This window comes from Leucoraja erinacea, chromosome 18, assembly GCF_028641065.1.
Source record: "Leucoraja erinacea ecotype New England chromosome 18, Leri_hhj_1, whole genome shotgun sequence".
Taxonomy (NCBI): domain Eukaryota; kingdom Metazoa; phylum Chordata; class Chondrichthyes; order Rajiformes; family Rajidae; genus Leucoraja; species Leucoraja erinaceus.
The window spans coordinates 36,209,287-36,227,568 of record NC_073394.1 but is presented as its reverse complement, the minus strand read 5'-3'; the positions used below and the strand labels follow the sequence as shown (position 1 = coordinate 36,227,568).

The window sequence follows — 18,282 nt, the reverse complement described above, 5'->3', positions numbered from 1 at the left end:
CCTTCCTTTCTGCCTCATCAGTCGGGTATTTAGGAATATACAGCAAGACTCCACGTCTGGTATTTTGATAGTACCCGATTGGCCTACTTAACCATGGGTCCCGGTGATACTCGACATGGTATTAGAACCATGCATCACCATCCATCATAGACCTAATTTACTGGTTCATCCCACAACAAGGGGAAGTTACCCATGTCATAATTATATAAACCTATTAATTTGTAGAGTTTGAAAGCACCTCTACTACACATGAGACTGACAGACCGAACAGTGGATATTATTTCAGCGGCCCACAGACAGTCCATCAAAAAACAGTACTTAGTGTCATCAAGAAATGGGAAGTACTGTCACAACAATAAACATCACCCACAGATCTATGAACATCCCGTCTGTTCTGGAATTCCTGGCAAGCCTCCATTATGATGAGAGGCTCAGTTATAGTGCCATCAACTGCGCCAGAAGTGCTCTGTCAACATACCTGTGGCAAGGAACAGAGCGGCATTCTGTTGGGACACACCCTGGTAACCAAACTCATGAGGGGCATTTTAATGTTAATCCCCCAAGAACCAGGTACTCCCAAATATGGGATGTGAGCATTGTACTGACCATGTTAAGAAACTGGTCTCCAGCTACAGCTCTGTCCCTACAGAAACTGACTATGAAAACAGTCATGCTGATGGCCTTGGTCACGGCACAAAGGGTCCAGTCACTACAGAAACTAAGGCTGGACAACATGACTATTTCATCTGGAAATTTAACTTTTCACATCAATGAATTTGTCAAACAGAACAGACAGGGGTCAGCAGGCCTACAAACAGAATTCAGGGCATACCCGACAGATGATCGTCTCTGTATTGTAACACACTTACTATTATATATGGAGTATACTAAGATCATCAGAGGGTAAGAAATGTCACTTTTAATCAGCTACAAACAGCCACTCAAAACAGTGACAGTCCAGACCATCTCTAGATGGCTAAAACAGGTCCTAATAAAGGCTGGAGTAGACACTAGCATTTTAAATCTCACTCCACCAGGGCTGCAGCTACATCGGCAGCTATGAAGTTGGATGTTCCTATGGACCAAATCCTCAAGACAGCAGGATGGTCAACGGAGAAAACTTTCCAACGATTTTATAACAAACCAGTCATTGAACCTGGAACATTTGCAGAAACAATTTTAAGTTCTGTAATATAATTTACCCCATAAATAGGGGCTATAATTTGGTGTTAATATATTTATCGTTGGGGTTTCAATATCATATTGATGTCTGATGATGTTAACACTATTCTCCCCATAATCAAGGCAGATGTGATGCATGGACTCGTTTCCACGGCATGAAATCACAGAGCTTTAAAATCTTCACGTAGTCACTCACGTGACTCCGAAGTAAAATAGTAAGATTAAACGAGAACTTACCAGTTTGAAGTTTGAACGTTATATTATGAGGAGTAACGTTGAGGGATTACGTGCCCTCCGCTCCCACCCTTGATCATATACTCAACTGGTATCTCTTCTCTAATCTTCCTATGTTTAGTCATTACAGTTATCTGTGATTTCACACTGCTGCTTTGAAGAATGACACGCATGCGTCCTGGCGCGGTTCTTCTTCACGTAATCCCTCAACGTTACTCCTCATAAAATAACGATCAAACTTCAAACTGGTAAGTTCTCGTTTAATCTTACTATCATTCCTTGTCTTTCAAATGCTCTGATTCCCCTCTCAGAAACCAGCACTGATGTTGGAATTTCACTTTCACCGATCTGCCTGACTGGCTCAGTATTCTCTTCATTTTTTTGGTTTATGTTAAATATTGCAAAATATTTAACAATCTTCAGTCATTCATGCCCATTATTACGACCTCAATACTTTAGATCCCACCTCATCAAGGTCAAGCCCGCCAACTGGGGAAAGCTATGGGAAAGAAAACTAAGGTAAAAGCTGGTAAGATCAGTGGGCTGCACCACCGGATGCCATAAAACCATCCTGTCGAAGATAGCCGTCACCAAACTCGGCCCTGCTCAACCCTGATGAACTGAGGCAACGACGGACACAAGCTGTCGGAGAGCAGTGTGGACGGTTGCCAAACCCCGAAAGGCGCAGAACCAGGGGAGCACACCTAGAATGGCTACAAGGCTCATCTCCCGCTCACCCTCGAAGACCGGGAAACCGAAGGAGGAGAGAAAGTCGGCAACATCGGCAGACACTGGACAAAGGGCCAGTGGAAGAACCAGGGAGTTTAACCTTCCATGCTTTCAAGGTCGGCTGCGGGATGCCCCCCCGCCCCAGGAGCAGGAAGGCTGAAGGCCCGGAGGAGACGGGGCTCACTGGTGAACCAAATGAGGTGATGGCTGCAATGGGTCTTTATGTCCAGCTTCAGCTTGGAAGGTGGAAGGAATGAATGAATAAGTTTATTGGCCAAGTATTCACATGCAAGAATTTGCCCTGATGCTCCGTACGCAAGTGAAAACATGACATACAGTGACAGTTAAGAATTATACATAAAACATTAATAATAAAATATTATTGATTAAACATGTGAATTAAATAAAATACCAGAGCAAAGGGAGGCTACAGACTTTGGCTGTTGAGTAGAGCAGCTACTCGTGGAAAAAAAGCTGTTTTCATGTCTGGCTGTGGCAGATTTGACAGTCCGGAGTCGCCTTCCAGAGGGAAGTGATTCAAAGAGTTTGTGGCCAGGGTGATAGGGGTGAGAGATGATCTTATCCACTCACTTCCAGGCCCTTGCAGTGTACAGTTCGTCAAGGGAGGGAAGGTTGCAGCCAATAACCTTCTCTGCTGATCGGACAATTCGCTGCAGCCTCCAGGTGTGGTGCTTGGTGGCTGAGCCAAACCAGACCATGACGGAGAAGGTGAGGACAGATTCTACGATGGCCGTACAGAATTGAAACATCATTGCCTGTGGTAGATTGTGCTTCCTCAGCTGCCGCAGGAAGTACATCCTCTGTTGTGTCTTTTTGACTGTGGAGTCGATGGTAGTCCCCCACTTAAGGCCCTTGGAGATGATGGTTCCCAGGAACTTAAAAAAATCCATAGATGTGACTGCGGTGTTGTTGATGGTGAGTGGGATGAGGGGAGGAGGAGCTCTCCTAAAGTCTACAATCAATTCCACTGTCTTAAGAGCATTGAGCTCTAGGTTGTTGCGATGGCACCAGGCCAGCTATGACACTTCCTGTCTGTAGACAGATTCCTCCCCATCCTGGATCAGTCCAATCAGGGTTGTGTCATCCGCAAACTTGAGCAGCTTGACAGAGGTGTTTGTGGAGGTGCAGTCGTTGGTGTAGAGAGAGTAGAGGAGAGGAGAGAGTACACAGCCTTGCGGTGCTCCTATGCTGAGTGTTTGCGGGTCCGAGTTGTGCTTTCCCAGCCTCACATGCTGCTTCCTGTCTGTCAGGAAGCTGGTGATCCATCGACAGAGGGGTTCAGGCACAGTCAACTCGGAAAGTTTGGAGCGTAGTAGCTCTGGCACAATGGCGTTGAATACAGAGCTAAAATCAACAAACAAAATCCTTGCATAGGTCCCCTGGCGGTCTAGGTGCTGGAGGATAAAGTGCAGGCCCAGGTTGACTGCATCATCATCGATCTATCGGCCCGATATGCAAACTGTAGAGGGTTTGTGATATTTTTCAGCTTGACCAGCACAAGTCTTTCAAGGGTCTTCATGACTACAGAGGTCAGTGCGACAGGCCTGTAGTCTGTAAGACCAGTAATCCTTGCCTTTTTGGGTACTGGGACAAATAGTTTGAAGCAGGCAGGGCCAGAACAGGTTTACAGGGACTGGTTGGAAATATCTGTGTAGACCGATGTCAGTTGTTCGGCACGGAGCTTGAGAGTAGAGGGGGAAACTTTGCCCGGTCCTGGAGATTTCCGGATTTTCTGTCTTCTGAAAAGCCTCTCCACCTCCTCTATTTATATTGTTGATGATGGAGAAGTGATGTTGTGCAGCACAGAGGGTGTGGGTAATTGGGTGTGAAGTGGTGATTGGAGAGGGGTAGGTGGGAAAGGGTCCAGTCTTTTCCGACTGGGGTCTTGCTTTATGTAGGTTTGAAGTGGTGAATGGAGAGCAGTGAGTGCAGAAGGGTCCATTCTTTGTAGACTGGGGTCTGGCTGTGTTAGTTGGGGAGGGGGGGAGGGAGTACCAGGGTTACGTTTCTGCTTGTCCAACCTGCAGAGAGTAGAAGGGTTTGCAGTTTTTTAAAGAAGGAATCTAGGTTGGGAGAGCAGAAATTTGACAGTATTGTGATGTTGCTGCACCAGTCCTGGTTGGTATAGAAGCATACCACCGCCTCTTGATTTCCCCACTGCCACCACTTTGCGGACCGATTTGTGAAGTTGGAAGCTAGCCAGTTGCAGTGCGCTGTCTGTGGTCGACTCACACAGCCAAGTCTCGGGTGAAGCCACGGCAGCGGCTCGAGAGAAGTCCTTGTTTATCCTGCGCAGGAGTTGCAGTTTGTCCACTTTGTTATTGAGAGAACGCACGTTAGCCAGGAATATGCTCAGGAGTGGTGTGGGTGATCCTCGTCGCCGGAGTCGGGTGAGTGCTCCAGAGCACTCACCCACGGGACCTCCTCCGTCTCAAGACCGTGACAGCTCCTCCGACAAGTATGTTCAAATAATCCAGCGAGTGAGAGAAATCCGGAACGATGTTTGGAGGTACTGTATGTCCGATGTTTATCAGTACCTCTCTCGTGAAAGTAATCTTTGTAGGGTTTTCACAGACGACACAAATGAACAAACATATACAAAACAGCAAGGAGCAGTACACCGTGGCAGCCATCGTCAGTGCCAGCAGCAGCAAGCAGCAGCAGCTACACTGCAAGCAGCTACACTTTTACCTAGCTTCAAAATTGGCACCAAAATCTGGCTACTATTGCATGTGGGCTCAGTGGGCTGTTTCCATGCAGGGGGGACTTAATCGGGGATTGGTTTTATGTCCATAAGTTCATTTATTGTCACATGTACCAATTGGTGTAGTGAAATTCACTGGCCAGGTCAGTCATACAATTTAAAAAGGCAACACTCAAAAAACACATTTTAACATAAACATCCATCACAGTGACTCCTACACATTCCTCACTGTGATGGAAGGCGAAAATAAAGTTCCAAGTCCTTCCCTTGTTGTTCTTCCTTGGTCGGGGGCCTCGAGCCCCCCCCCGTTGACACGACGGTCTTTAGTCCCGTAACCGGTGGCGTTCGGGCCCTCCGCGTCGAGGCGTTCAGCTCCCGCATCGGGGGGTTGTCAGCTCCCCCACGCCAGATGATCGAACCTCGCGTCGCGGCTGGACGAACCTTCTGCAGCGTTGGAGCTCCCGACTAGCCTCTCCCGAGACTGTGACCCCTTGATGGTAAGTCCGCAGTCCGCGGTGGGAGCGATCCCAGGCAAGGGATCCGCTCCGATGGGAAGTCCACGCCCCGCGGTGGGGCTCACGACAGTCAGAGGCGGCTTCCAGCTCCAGCGATGGTAGGCTGCAGAGCCCGGAGAATGTGATCCGAAACTTGATCACCTCTCCGGGAAGGTAAGCACCTGAAAAAAAAAAGTTTCCTCCAACCCCCACATAAAACAAACAGAAGAACATTAAAACAAACTTTAAACAAACGCTAAAAATAACAAAAAGGATGCAAAATACAAACAGACTGCCAGCAGGGCGCCATCTTCCTCCTCCGGCACCCGCAGTACTTTATTTATGGCAATAATCACACTGATCTATATGCAAAACATGTACTTCACTGTACCTTTGGTACATGTGACAATAAAATAATTATTGAACCATTGAAAGTTAGTTAACAATTCAGCAAGCATCATAATGAGAAATAAGGGAAAGCAATCATGTAGAATCCAAGAAAATGAAGGATGATCGGCAACTGTCATACTCACATAGTTTGGAAGTTGCCCCTCTTCACTCTCATTGCCCACTTGTACGCAGTTTTCCAAAGGATCATCCAACTTATAGAATGAAGCGAAATATATTGGGCTAATCACATGACCTAATCAAAGAAAAAAATTGTCTCAGGCCTAATTTAGCTGACTTTAATAATATTAACACACTGTCATAGAGTCATAGTGTAATGGAGTCTAACAGCGTAGAAACAGGCCCTTTGATCCAACTTGCCCACGCCGGTCAACATGTCCCATCTACATTAGTCCCACCTGCCTGTTTTTGGCCCATATCCCTCTAAACCTGTCCTATCCATGTACCTGTCTAAATGTTTCTTAAATGTTGCAATAGTGCCTGCCTCAACTACCTCCTCCGGCAGCACGTTCCATAGACCTACCGCCCTTTGCGTGAAAAAGTTACCCCTCAAGTTCCTATTAAATATTTCCCCTTTGACCGTAAGCCTATGTCCTCTAATTCTCGATTCCCCTACAATGGTCAAGAGACTCTGTGCGTCCAATCAATCTATTCCCCTCAAGATTTTGTACACCTTTATAAGATCATCATCCTGCGCTCCAAGGAATAAAGTCCTAGCCTGCTCAACCTCTCTCTATAGCTCAGGCCCTGCTATTTACATCCCTAAATTTATTATGAACTTAGTATTATAACCTAATGTTATGGTGCCAAACTATTTCCAGATGCCCCTTCCCTTCCTCTCAAAAACTAATAGCATCACCACTTTCTCCCAGTATGAAATTCTATTTTATCCTCTTTTATCTTGGCTTTAAGACTCGTCAATACAAAATACAAAGAAAAAACACCTCAGTCAAGAATAATAACCCATAAAAAGAGAGAAACAGTTAACCTTCTCCTGCTAAACTCAGCTCTTAAACCTTGCACTTCACTATCCAAGAGTTACAATACAGTATAACAATCAGCTGATGTGCAAAAGTGTGGCTTCCTCACTGACTCTCGAGGGAGACATCACTGAGATAAGCACTGTCTTGGGAGGGTAGGTGCTTCCAAGATGCAAGTGGCATTCTTCTATTGAGAGATAGGGTGTTAAACATATTAAATCCTAACTAACAGTTAATTAGTTAACATTACATGATCAAATATGACTAGATGGATTTTAGCCAACTGGAAGATTAGATGGCCTGTTCCACTGACGCGACTTTACAGCGAGTGCCTTCGACCTTCAAGCTCGAGGGCACTCGCCTGGAAAACCTCGAGCTGGATCGATCGTCAGCAATGAAACCGCGAGCTGGATCGACCGACCACTCACACACACACAAACACATCGCAAAGGCGGGAGCCAGGGAAAGCGGGGGAGCGTTGTCTGAAATTCACACCTGTGATGAAGAGGAAGATAAAAGACGGCTGCACAGTGTATGGTGTCCTTCAGAGTACGCGGGGGGGGGGGGGGGGGGGGGGGGGGGAGAGAGGGGGGGGAAGAGTGGGAGGGGGGGAAAGGGGGGGGAAGGGGGGAGAAGGGGGGAGAAGGGGGGAGGGAAGGGGGAGAGGGGAAGGGGGGAGAGAAGGGGAGAGAAGGGAGGGAAGGGGGGAGGGGAAGGAGGGGGAGGGGAAGGGGAGGGGAGGGGGGGGGAGGGGGGGGGGGGGGAGGGGGGAGGAGGGGGGAGAGGGGGGGGAGGAGGGGGCGGGAGGGGGGGGGGGGGGAAGAAGGAATGGAGATACCTTTAAGAAGTCAGACAACGTTTAATAAAGTTTGCCGGGATTTACCGGTCCGTTTTCCTTGGTCCTGAAAACTCCAATGAGCCAATAAAAATGACCGGTCAGCGAAGGAGATTGCCTACAGCTGCCCTCGACTGCCTGTAACTACATAGCGACCCCACTCCACTGCACTACGAGTTCAAAAGAACCATGCCAACTAATTTTTACTCGCGGAAAATTTTTCAACATGCTGAAAATGTTTCTTCGACCTAGCTGAGGCCGCGAGTATGCGGGAACTTCCCTCGACCATGAAGGAGAGTTCCAGTGACCTCATCGGACCACGTGTCGACCATGCTGCGAGTTTGAGTCGAGGGCAAACTCTTCTAAACTCGCAGATTAGATTGCCGCAGTGGGACAGCCCCTTAAGGAGACACTAACAACTACCAATACTGGAATCTTGAGCAACAAAACAAATTGCTGGAAGAACTTAGCAGGTCAGGCAGAATCTGTGGAAGAAAATGGACAGACACTGTTCTGCGACAGTCTGAAGAAGTGTCCCAATGTTAAAATATGGATGTCCATTTCCCTCCACAGATGCGGCCTGGCCCGCTGAGCTCCTCCAGCCATTTGTTTTTCTGCTGAAATGCTAAGTAACTCTGCTCCCACAAGAAGACGGTTATGTCTTACCTTCGTAGAGGAACTCCTTGTATTTCGGAGATTTGTTAAAGTCCCCGCACAGACCACAAGTTTTATTTAGGTATTTGTCTCCCAGCTCAACCTTGAAAGGAAAAAACAATCATTCAGGAAATAGTGCAATGAAGTAGATACACTGCTTTATTTTCATGTATTTCCTATTTACAAGCCTGTATTTACAGTCATTGAGTCATAGAACTATATCGAATGGAAACAGGACCTATGGCCCAATGTGTCCATTTTGGTTGGCGTCCTGGGCTAGTCCCATTGGCCTCCATTTGGCCCCTATCCCCCCAAATCCTTCCTATCCAAATATCTAAGTGTCTTATGAAAGTTGGAATTGTATCTGTTTCTGCAGGTTGCTCTGGCAGCTCATTCCAGGTAAGTGAATACCATCTGAGTGAAAGAATTGCCCCCGAGGGCCCTTTTAAATCTCGCTCCTCTCATCTTTAGTCTACTCCCACGACTTTTGCAGTCTTCTTACCTGCAAAAAACATTGAGTGTTCATTTAACCCCTCATGATTTTGTATACTTCAATCAGCTCACCTCTCAGTCTCCCACGTGCCAAATTATAAAGTCCTATCACTTTCTCCCTATATCTAAAGCCTGCAAGTCTCGGTAACATCCTGGTGAATCTCTTCTGCACCCTTTTCAACAATAACATTCTTCCAATGGCTGGATGACTAGAACTGCACACAGTACTCCAAAATGTGGCCTCACCAATCACTTGTACGACTGTAGCATGATGTCCCACCTTTAATACTCAAACCTTTCACAATGAAAGCTACCATGCCAAACAGATGTACTGTAAAAGGTGCCCTGACTAGTTGCATCATGGCCTGATACAGCAATCCCAATGCACGCAAAATGTAAAAGGCTGCAGAGAGTGGTGGATTTGGTTCGGCCCATCACACGCAAAGCCCTCCCCACGATTGAAAGCATTCCCGTGAGGCGTTGTCTCAAGAAGGAGGCATCTATCATTGAGGATCCTCACCATGCCCTTGTCTCACTGCTCCCATCAGGTTGGAGGTATTTTGTACACTGAAATCCCACACCACCTGGTTCAGGATCAGCTTTTTCCCTACATCCATAACCAGGTGCCCAGGCTAAAACCTCTTCCACAATGCAGCAAAATAAAGGAGATCGGGATTGACTTCAGGAACTGAAACGATACACACACCCTGGTATACATTGATGCCGCTATAGGAGAGATGGTCAAAAGCTTCAAGTTCATCAGAATAAACATCACCAGCAATTAGTCCTGGGCCAGCCACATCAACGCAATGGCCATGAAAGCACACTAATGCCTCTACTTCCTGCGAAGGTTTGGGAAGTTTGTCGTGTCCCCAACAAACTTCACCAACCTCTACAGATACACCGCAGAAAGCATTTCATCAGGATACCTCCCCCCTCGACTCCGTTCAAGGACCCAAGCAATCGTCCAGGTGCGACAGAGGTTTACCTGCATCTCTTCCAACCTCATTTATTGCGTCCGCTGCTCTAGATGTCAGCAGATCTATATCGGTGAGAGCAAGCGGAGGTTGGGCGATCGTTTCGCCGAACACCTCCGCTCGGTCCGCAATAACCAAGCTGACCTCCCGGTGGCTCAGCACTTCAACTCCCCCTCCCACTCTGTCTCTGACATCTCTGTCCTGGGTTTCCTCCATGGCCACAGCGAGCAGCACCGGAAATTGGAGGAACAGCACCTCATATTCCGTTTGGGGAGTCTGCATCCTGGGGGCATGAACATCGAATTCTCCCAATTTTGTTAGTCCTTGCTGTCTCCTCCCCTTCCTCAGTCCCCCTGCTGTCTCCTCCCATCCCCCAGCCTTCGGGCTCCTCCTCCTTTTTCCTTTCTTGTCCCCCCCCACCCCCGCCCCCGATCAGTCTGAAGAAGGGTTTCGGCCCGAAACGTTGCCTATTTCCTTCGCTCCATAGATGCTGCTGCACCCGCTGAGTTTCTCCAGCTTTTTTGTGTACCTTTGATTCTCCAGCATCTGCAGTTCCTTCTTAAACACTATCTATAATGGGTGATGGGCTGGGTACGAAGTTAATACTTTTTGTTTGTGTTTACTGTGGAGAAGGTCAGGGAAGATAGTGAGTTCAGGGAGGTGAATGCTGATGTCTTTTTTGTTTTGTTTAGAGGTACAGCGCAGAAACAGGCCCTTCAGCCCACTGTGTGGGAGGAAACTGAAGATTTTGGAAAAACCCACGTGGTCACGGGGAGACCATATAATTTCCGTACAGAGTGCCCTTGTAGTCAGGATCGAACCTGGGTCTCTGGCGTTGTAATTGCTGAAAGGCAGCAATTCTACCGTGGCATCACTGTGCCATGATGTCCTGAATCAGTTATGCCCTGTACTGAGAGATTCAAGAAATATTCTGCTCACACCGTTTTCGCCATTAGTTATATTGTGGTAAAAGAAGAAGATTTGAAATAGATATCCCACTTTCAAAAATAAGCTTGGAAAAAGGAAGATGAAAGATACCAACCATCAGGTAGTCTTCATTGTTCCAGACAACAATGATATCAAGCCCCTGCTGTTTAGCCAACAGTCTGACAAGGTTCCCAAACGGCTGAATATTTATTCCATTTGAATTGTAAGGCAATTGAATATTCCTGGCAAATAAAAACAGCAGTTAACAACATCCAATAACAAAGTTCTTCAATACTTACTCCAGTTTCTCTTTTGCGACTTACAAGCCTCCCTCTGTTCTGTGATTCTTGTAGACTGGACAGGCCAATGCCTCAGGCTCACCTCTAGCAGGATGGCCAGGGTCGATCTTACTATGGTATGGCCCTCTTTGTTGATATTGTTGTGCAAGCAGACAGTTCACCCGTCAGTATCGAGCTAAGCCTCATTTTGAATCTGTGAACACCGGTTTCGCTCTTTCAGCCGGAGTTGTGGAACGTTAATGAGATCTCTTCACTTTGTTCTAAACTCTGCGAAATACAGAACTCAATCGTTCCTCATTGTCCATATCCAGGAAACTGTCTAGTCAACCTATGCTGCACTTACTCCACTGTACTCCAAGTTGTAGAAGGGTGTCGACCTGAATCATCACCCATTCCTTCTCTCCAGAGATGCTGCCTGTCCCACTGAGTTACTACAGCATTTTGTGTCTAACTCCAGGTACACTCAGCAACAATTATAGGAAGGCATCTTCAATCCACACTCATTCTCTTGCAACAAAGATCAACGTAGTCATTTGCCTTCTAAACTGGCTGCTGCACCCAAGTTTCTGCATGAGGTTTCCCTGGGTCCCTGTGAACATCAACATTCCTCAGTCTCTCATAGTTTAGCTAATATATCCCTGCTATTTTCTCCCTCATATTGTCCGACATGGTGCTCCTTCCAGCATGTTGTTCACTGTACTCACTTAACTTCCACATTTGGAGATTACATAAAAGTCGACATCGTTATTCAACTGTGCTGAGGGCAATGAAAAATTGCAGCAGGACACAGAGATGCTGGTGGAATGGGCAGACATGTGGCAGATGAGGTTTAATGTAGAAAAATGGTAGTTGATGGACTGCGGATGATGAGGCTGGAAAAATTAGAATGAAGCAAAAGGGAATAAATAATATAATTCTGAAGAGATTGCAGGAGCAAAAAGAACGTGCATGTGCATGCATTGTATGCATACTTGTATGCATTGTATGTGGCAGAACAGATTTTGTGAAGATTTTCATTCATATATATATGTGGTAATGAAGGCTTTGATGGAACATCTAGATGGGACTGGGGAGTGAGTGGGTGGCTTGCAAGCATCCTGGTGTGGATATCATAAGACCAATGATCTCGTCTTATTAATACCACTGATCCTATCGTTGGTCTTGAAGTCTCTTTGCATCCTTATCACCACTAGAAACATAGACATTAGGTGAAGGAGTAGACCATTCAGCTCTTCGAGCCAGCACTGACATTCAATATGATCATGGCTGAATATCAAAGATCAGTACCATGTTCCTGCTTTCTCCCCGTATCCCTTGATTCCGTTCGCCATAAGAGCTATATCTAACTCTCTCTAGAATATAATCCAGCAGTCCACTTACTTTAGTTTCATCAGCAACTGTGGAACTCTTTATGTTTCGACCTCTTAGAAGGCTAAGATAGTTGGACATGTCCCCATCGATCCTCACCAACTTCTACACATACGCCATTTAATGTATTTGATCATGGATGCATCACAGCCTGGTCTGGGAACAGTTATATCCAAGACCGCAAGAAATTGCAGTTGTGGACGTAGCACAGACCATCACACAAACCACCCTCCCTTATATTGGCTCTATCTATACTTCACACTGCCTCAGCAAGGCAACCAGGATAATCAAGGACTTGTCTCGCCCCAGACACTCCCTCTTCTCCCCTCTCCCATCTGGCCAGAGGTACAGAAGTTGGAAAACTCATAACTCCAAATTCAGCAAGTTTCTTCCCAACTATTATTAGGCAACTGAGCCATTCCATCAACAATTAGAGATTGGTCCTGATCTACTATCTACCTCGTAGGAGACCCTCAGACTACTTTTAATTGGACTTTCCTGGACTTTTATCTGCACTAAACATTATTCCCTTTATTATGTATCAGTACACTGTGGATGGCTCGATTGTAATCATGAATAATCTTTCTGCTGACTTGTTAGCACGCAACAAAAGTGTTTCACTGTACCTCGGTACACATGACAATAAACTAAACTGATAACTAACCAATAATTAATAATAACTAATACATTTTGTACCCTTTATCCTTTATCTATGCATTGTGGGTGGCTAAAATTCATTTATGTATAGTCTTTTCTATACAATTCTGACAATAATACGCTAAACCGTCAAATCATGCTCTCCCTCTGATTGAACCTCCCCCCTCCAACTGAGCCTCCATCTAACTGCACTCAGGCAAGTGGGCTGAGGAATGGTTGAAGGAGTTTAATACAGGTAAGGGCGAGATGTTGCATTTTTGGGAAGTCAAACCAGGGCAGGACCTTCACAGTGAATGGCAGGGCTCTGGGGAGCGTTGTAGAGCAGAGGGACGTAGAAGTGCAGGTACATAGTTCCTTGAAAGTGGCGTCATAGGTTGATGGGGTGGTCAAGGAGGTTTTCGACACAATGGCCTTCATCAGTCAGGGCTTTGAGTATAGAAATTGGGATGTTATGTTACAGTTGTACAAGAGGCCACATTTGGAGTATTGTGTTCTGTTTAGCTCACCCTGCCACAAAGAAAAAAAAATTAAGCTGCAAAGAGAGAATTGATGATTTACAAGCATGTTGCCAGTACTTGAGGGGCTGAGTTGCAGGGAGAGGTTGGGCAGGATAGGTCTATATTCCAAGGAGTGAAGGAGGATGAGCAGTGATCTTAGAGAGGTGTATAAAATAATGAGGGAAATGGAAATGGTAAATAGTCTTTTACCCATAGTAGGGAAATCAAGAACCAGGATTTAATAGGAACCAGAAGGGCAACTTTTTCACACAGGTATAGGGAATTATATTGGAATGATATGGAATGCCATTGGAGGTAGATGAGGTAGGTACTATAACAGTATTTAAAAGATATTAAAAGGATAGGAAAAGTTGAGAGGGACATGACAAATGCGGGCAGGTGAGACTAGTGGATATGGGGCATCTTGGTTGGTGTGGTCGTTGAGCCGAAGGGCCTGTTGCCATGCTGTATGACAATGATTCTCTGACTATGATTGAACCTACTACGACTGAACCTCTCACTCCCACTATTTCAGATTGTGTTTTTATCACAGTGCAATATTTCACTTGGAACTAGGCTGTAATTCAACAGCCTGAGAAGTTAAAGCTGTGGCCGCAAGTCAAAGTGGAGGTGACAAACACTGGCTGAATCTGAACCTCCATACCCCTCCGCGCTTCTCAGTGGGACCGGCCCCCGCGCGGCCACACGATGCCCGTGCGCCTCAACGCAACGACGAGGTCGCGTAATTTGCGTGCCAAGGACACGTAAGTGGGACAGGGCCTTAAGGTACTACTGATGGGAACAGTCGTTCACATTAACTGAGAATGAGACGATCAGAAATGTTTTGACGTACATTAACATCCTCGTCATTTTGAACGCTTCGCTCCGGGCCCCGCGGCCGCGGACCGGGAACCCGGCCGGAGGCCTTATCGAAGCGCCGCGATCTGGATGCCAGCCGGAAAGTTCCAGAAGGTTCGGCGCGCGGTCGAACCCGCCCGCAGCTCATTCGGATCGGTCGCAAAGCTGGAAGGGGACGGAGGAGGCCGAACGGTAATGGAGGCGGCAGGGGCGGGTGTCGAACGAAGCTGGAGCATGTGGACAGAACGGGACGTGGCCTACAGCGGTGGAGCGGCGGCGGCGGCAGCGGTGGCGGTAACACAGTTGCTGTGAAGGATGTGCCGTGAAGAAGCTGACAGGTACTCACAGCTGACTGTTGACTGTGATTTTGCCCAGTTCCACTGTGACCATGGTGCTGTACAATTGAATCAGCAGTCTTTTTATATCCCCGTTGCTCTCCCTTCGAAGCTGAATGCTGAAATCTGGGAAGTGTTCTGTGCATTCACTGACAAAAATATAGTTGCAAGTTTTGTAAAAGTCATACATGAAATTATCGAACGTTTTGAAATGGCCTCTTCCCCACGTGGTACAGACGGCTCTTTTCGGGGCTGTGAAAGCAACGTGTGAAAAATGTCGTTCATTATCAGCCAAATTTTACACATCTCCTGACAACCACCTGATGTCCTCAAGCAAACTCACCATCTCTCTGGGATTTGATCCTGGTGGGATGTGGGGATTTTTGTTTAGGTCGTGTCCTCCTTGTTTACAAACCTTGTTCTTATGGTGTGAGGTGCCACAATGTGACCCTTTACCCACAGGCAGATAACACAGTTGTGCTTACTCATATCAAGAAAACTTGTTCTGAACAGGGGTCCTGGACATTGACAGGTTCCTCTTTCTACAGATGCTGGTCCACAGCCTGAGTCCCTCCAGCACTTGGAAACATAAAAAAACACATGATTGTGCTGCCTCTGCTCTTGTAGCTGGTGGAGGTTGTGGGTTTGTAAGGTGCTTCCTAACGAGCTTTGGTGAGTTACATAGAAACATAGAATATAGGTGCAGGAGGAGGCCATTCTGCCCTTCGAGCCGGCACCACCATTCATTGTGATCATGGCTGATCGTCCCCAATCAATAACCCCTGCCTGCTTTCTCCCCATATCCCTTGATACCACTAACCCCTAGAGCTCTATCTAACTCTCTCTTAAATTTAGCCTCCACAGCCCTCTGTGGCAGGGAATTCCATGAATTCACAACTCTCTGCGTGAAAATGTTTTTTTCTCACTTCAGTCTTAAATGGCCTTTATTGCAATTGATTTCAGCAGGTTTTTCAATGCGTTTGGCATTCAGCAACATTTAAAAACTACTACAAATAATGCAAATAATGAACAATATAAAAACAAGAAATAACTGATAATTGAAAGTTTACTAAAAAGTATTATTAACAAAACAATTCCCCCCCCCCAAAATAAAATACTGATGTAAGTTGAGGAAGTTTTTTCATGCATTGGCTTGAGGAATGAAAACCTAACAGAAAGCCCTGAGAGGAATAACTTATCTGAACGCGAATTAAAGGTTCATTTGAGCATTAGCTGCTAGTTTGAAGGTAGAAATTTAAGAAATGTTGAAGTACTCACAATAAAAAATATGCGGGAATTCTTCTTTCATTTCCTTGTAGTCTGGAAGCTTTCCCCCTGCAAACAATACAGATTTGGATTACTAATACAAAGAAGTTCATCTACTTTAATACACTGATGAGCAGAGAGGGTGGGACATTGCAATTGGTGTCTCATGCACCACAATCTGTCAGATATGTATTTGGGGATTTTCACTTTGTTGTGACTTATATATATATATAGAACATAGCACAGGACAGCACAGAAACAGGCCCTTCAGCCCACAATTTCCATGCTGAACATGATGCCATGTTAAACTAATCTCCTTTGCCTGCATGTGCTCCATATCCCTCCATTCCCTGCATATACATCTTAAATGTATCTACCTCCACCACCACCCTTGGCAGTGCATTTCAGGCGCTGACTACTCTCTATGGAAAGAACTTGCCCCACACATCACCTTTAATCTTTGCCCCTCTCATTCTCTAGACATTGACATTTCAATTCTGGGAATAAAGGTTCTGACTGTCTACCCGAACTATGCCTCTCATAATTTTGTCTCTCCGCAACCTCTAAAATACTAGAGAAATCAATCCAGGTCTGGACAACTCCTTATAGCTAATTCCCTGTAATTGCAGTAGCATTCTGGTAAACCTCATCTGCATCCACTCCAAAGCCTCCACATCCTTCCTGTATTGGGGCGACACAACATTTCAATGAGACCTAACCAAGATCCTATCAGGCTGCAATATGACCTCCTGACTCTTATGCTCAATGTCCTGGCCAATGTAGGCAAGCATACCATACACTTTCTTGAGAGGGAATTAGCTATCAGGGGAAGGTCCAACAGATTAAATAGGGCATTTCAGCATCATAGAGAAAGCAGGAAAGAACTCAAGCAAAGAATTAGAAGGGCCAGAAGGGAGATTGCAGTGTATTTGGCAAGACAGATCAAAGAAAATCCCAACACTACATAACCATGTAGGGTAACTGGAGAGAAGGTAGAAAGGCAGAAGGTCGAGGGTAGGTCAATGATAAAGGAGGGAATTTATAATTTGGGCCGCTCAGTGGTAAAGTTGCTGACTTACAGCGCCAGAGACCGGGTTCGATCCTGACTGTGGGTGCTGCCTGTAAAGAGTTTGTACATTTTACTTCGGAGTCACGTGAGTGACTACGTGAAGAACCCACCCAGCGCGCAGGCGCGGCATTACGTCAGCAGCGCAACAGCGGCAGCAGCTGGAGCCAGGCTCTCCAGCGGCAGCATAAAGACCAGATTCCAGGTAAGTGTCTTTTGTGTTTACAGAGTCGCTAAACGGAGGAATAGTATGGCTTCCCGAAAGCGACCAGCAAGAAGGACTGCCTGCCCAACTCCACCCGAGGAGGGGTCAATATCTGGGCGGCAGCCACCAGCGGCGGAGGAGCTGTTTCGACGCTCCCGCACACCCGAAGCCGAGCCGCTCCCTGTGCCGCCGATTACGACGCCCCGCACAGGGAGGAAAGCAACACGCAAATCAGAACGGCCGGTGATCTCCGACTCGTCGGAGGAAAGGGAATGCTCTCCACCGGCGAAACGGGGAGACAGCCGCATCAGCTGCATGAGGCAGCTGCTTGAGCAGATGCTCGACGAGGAGATGCGGGCTAGGCATCTCCAAGGAGGACGGGCTTTGGCCTCCTCCAAACCGTCGCCACACCCTTCTGTTCCCTCTCTGTTCGAGGGCAGCAAGGGAGGCCAGGACTGGGCTGGCCTATCACAAGGGCAGGCGGACGACAGCACAAGTATGCCGGGCGTGCTGGAGGAAGAAGAGCTGCTGGGTGTTGTCAGTCGGTACGCGGTGCCCCCGACGGCCGGGATGATACTACCACCAAGGATGGCAGCCAGTATCATCAACCTCTCCAACAAGCCTTTGCAGGAGAAGGTCGTACAGGCGGCACTTGACACCTATCCAGCGCCGCAAAACTGCGAGGCGCTGCGGGTGAAGACCGTGAACGGCCAAATATGGAACCAGCTGGGGCAGCAGATCAGGACTCAGGAGGTCAAAATGCAACGAATCCTGAAGCTCCACACTGCAGCCATTACCGCCTTTGCTCGGTCCGTCGGAGACGCAGAGCTCTCTACACCCCAGCAGGATGTGCTGGCGTTAATGTGCAATACGCAGTACGAACTTAATAATCTACGGCGAGAAAACATCAGGCCTGCCCTCAACCCCAAATACGCGGGCCTCTGCAAAGCTCCGGCGCCAGAAAGGGAGGCGCTGCTATTCGGAGCAGACTTGGCTAAAAAGCTCAAGGAATTGGAAGAGGCGGCCAAACCTGTAGGCCTTATGAGGGCAGCGCCAGGACCAAGCAGGGTGAAGACACCCAGTTGGCAGCACGC

General features: G+C 47.0%; 1 protein-coding gene across 1 annotated transcript in view; it reads right to left on the bottom strand.

Annotated features, from left to right (window-relative positions):
• LOC129705932 (mucin-6-like) overlaps window positions 1-18,282 on the bottom strand; it is a 143,243-nt gene that overhangs the window by 108,988 nt on the left and 15,973 nt on the right. Inside the window, exons 2-6 of the mRNA XM_055649861.1 lie at window positions 15,930-15,986; window positions 14,663-14,903; window positions 10,753-10,879; window positions 8,254-8,344; window positions 5,898-6,007 (exon numbers count right to left, since the gene is read on the bottom strand). Of these exons, the coding sequence (XP_055505836.1) occupies window positions 5,898-6,007; window positions 8,254-8,344; window positions 10,753-10,879; window positions 14,663-14,903; window positions 15,930-15,986 (626 nt within the window). The remainder of the gene's footprint in view (window positions 1-5,897; window positions 6,008-8,253; window positions 8,345-10,752; window positions 10,880-14,662; window positions 14,904-15,929; window positions 15,987-18,282) is intronic.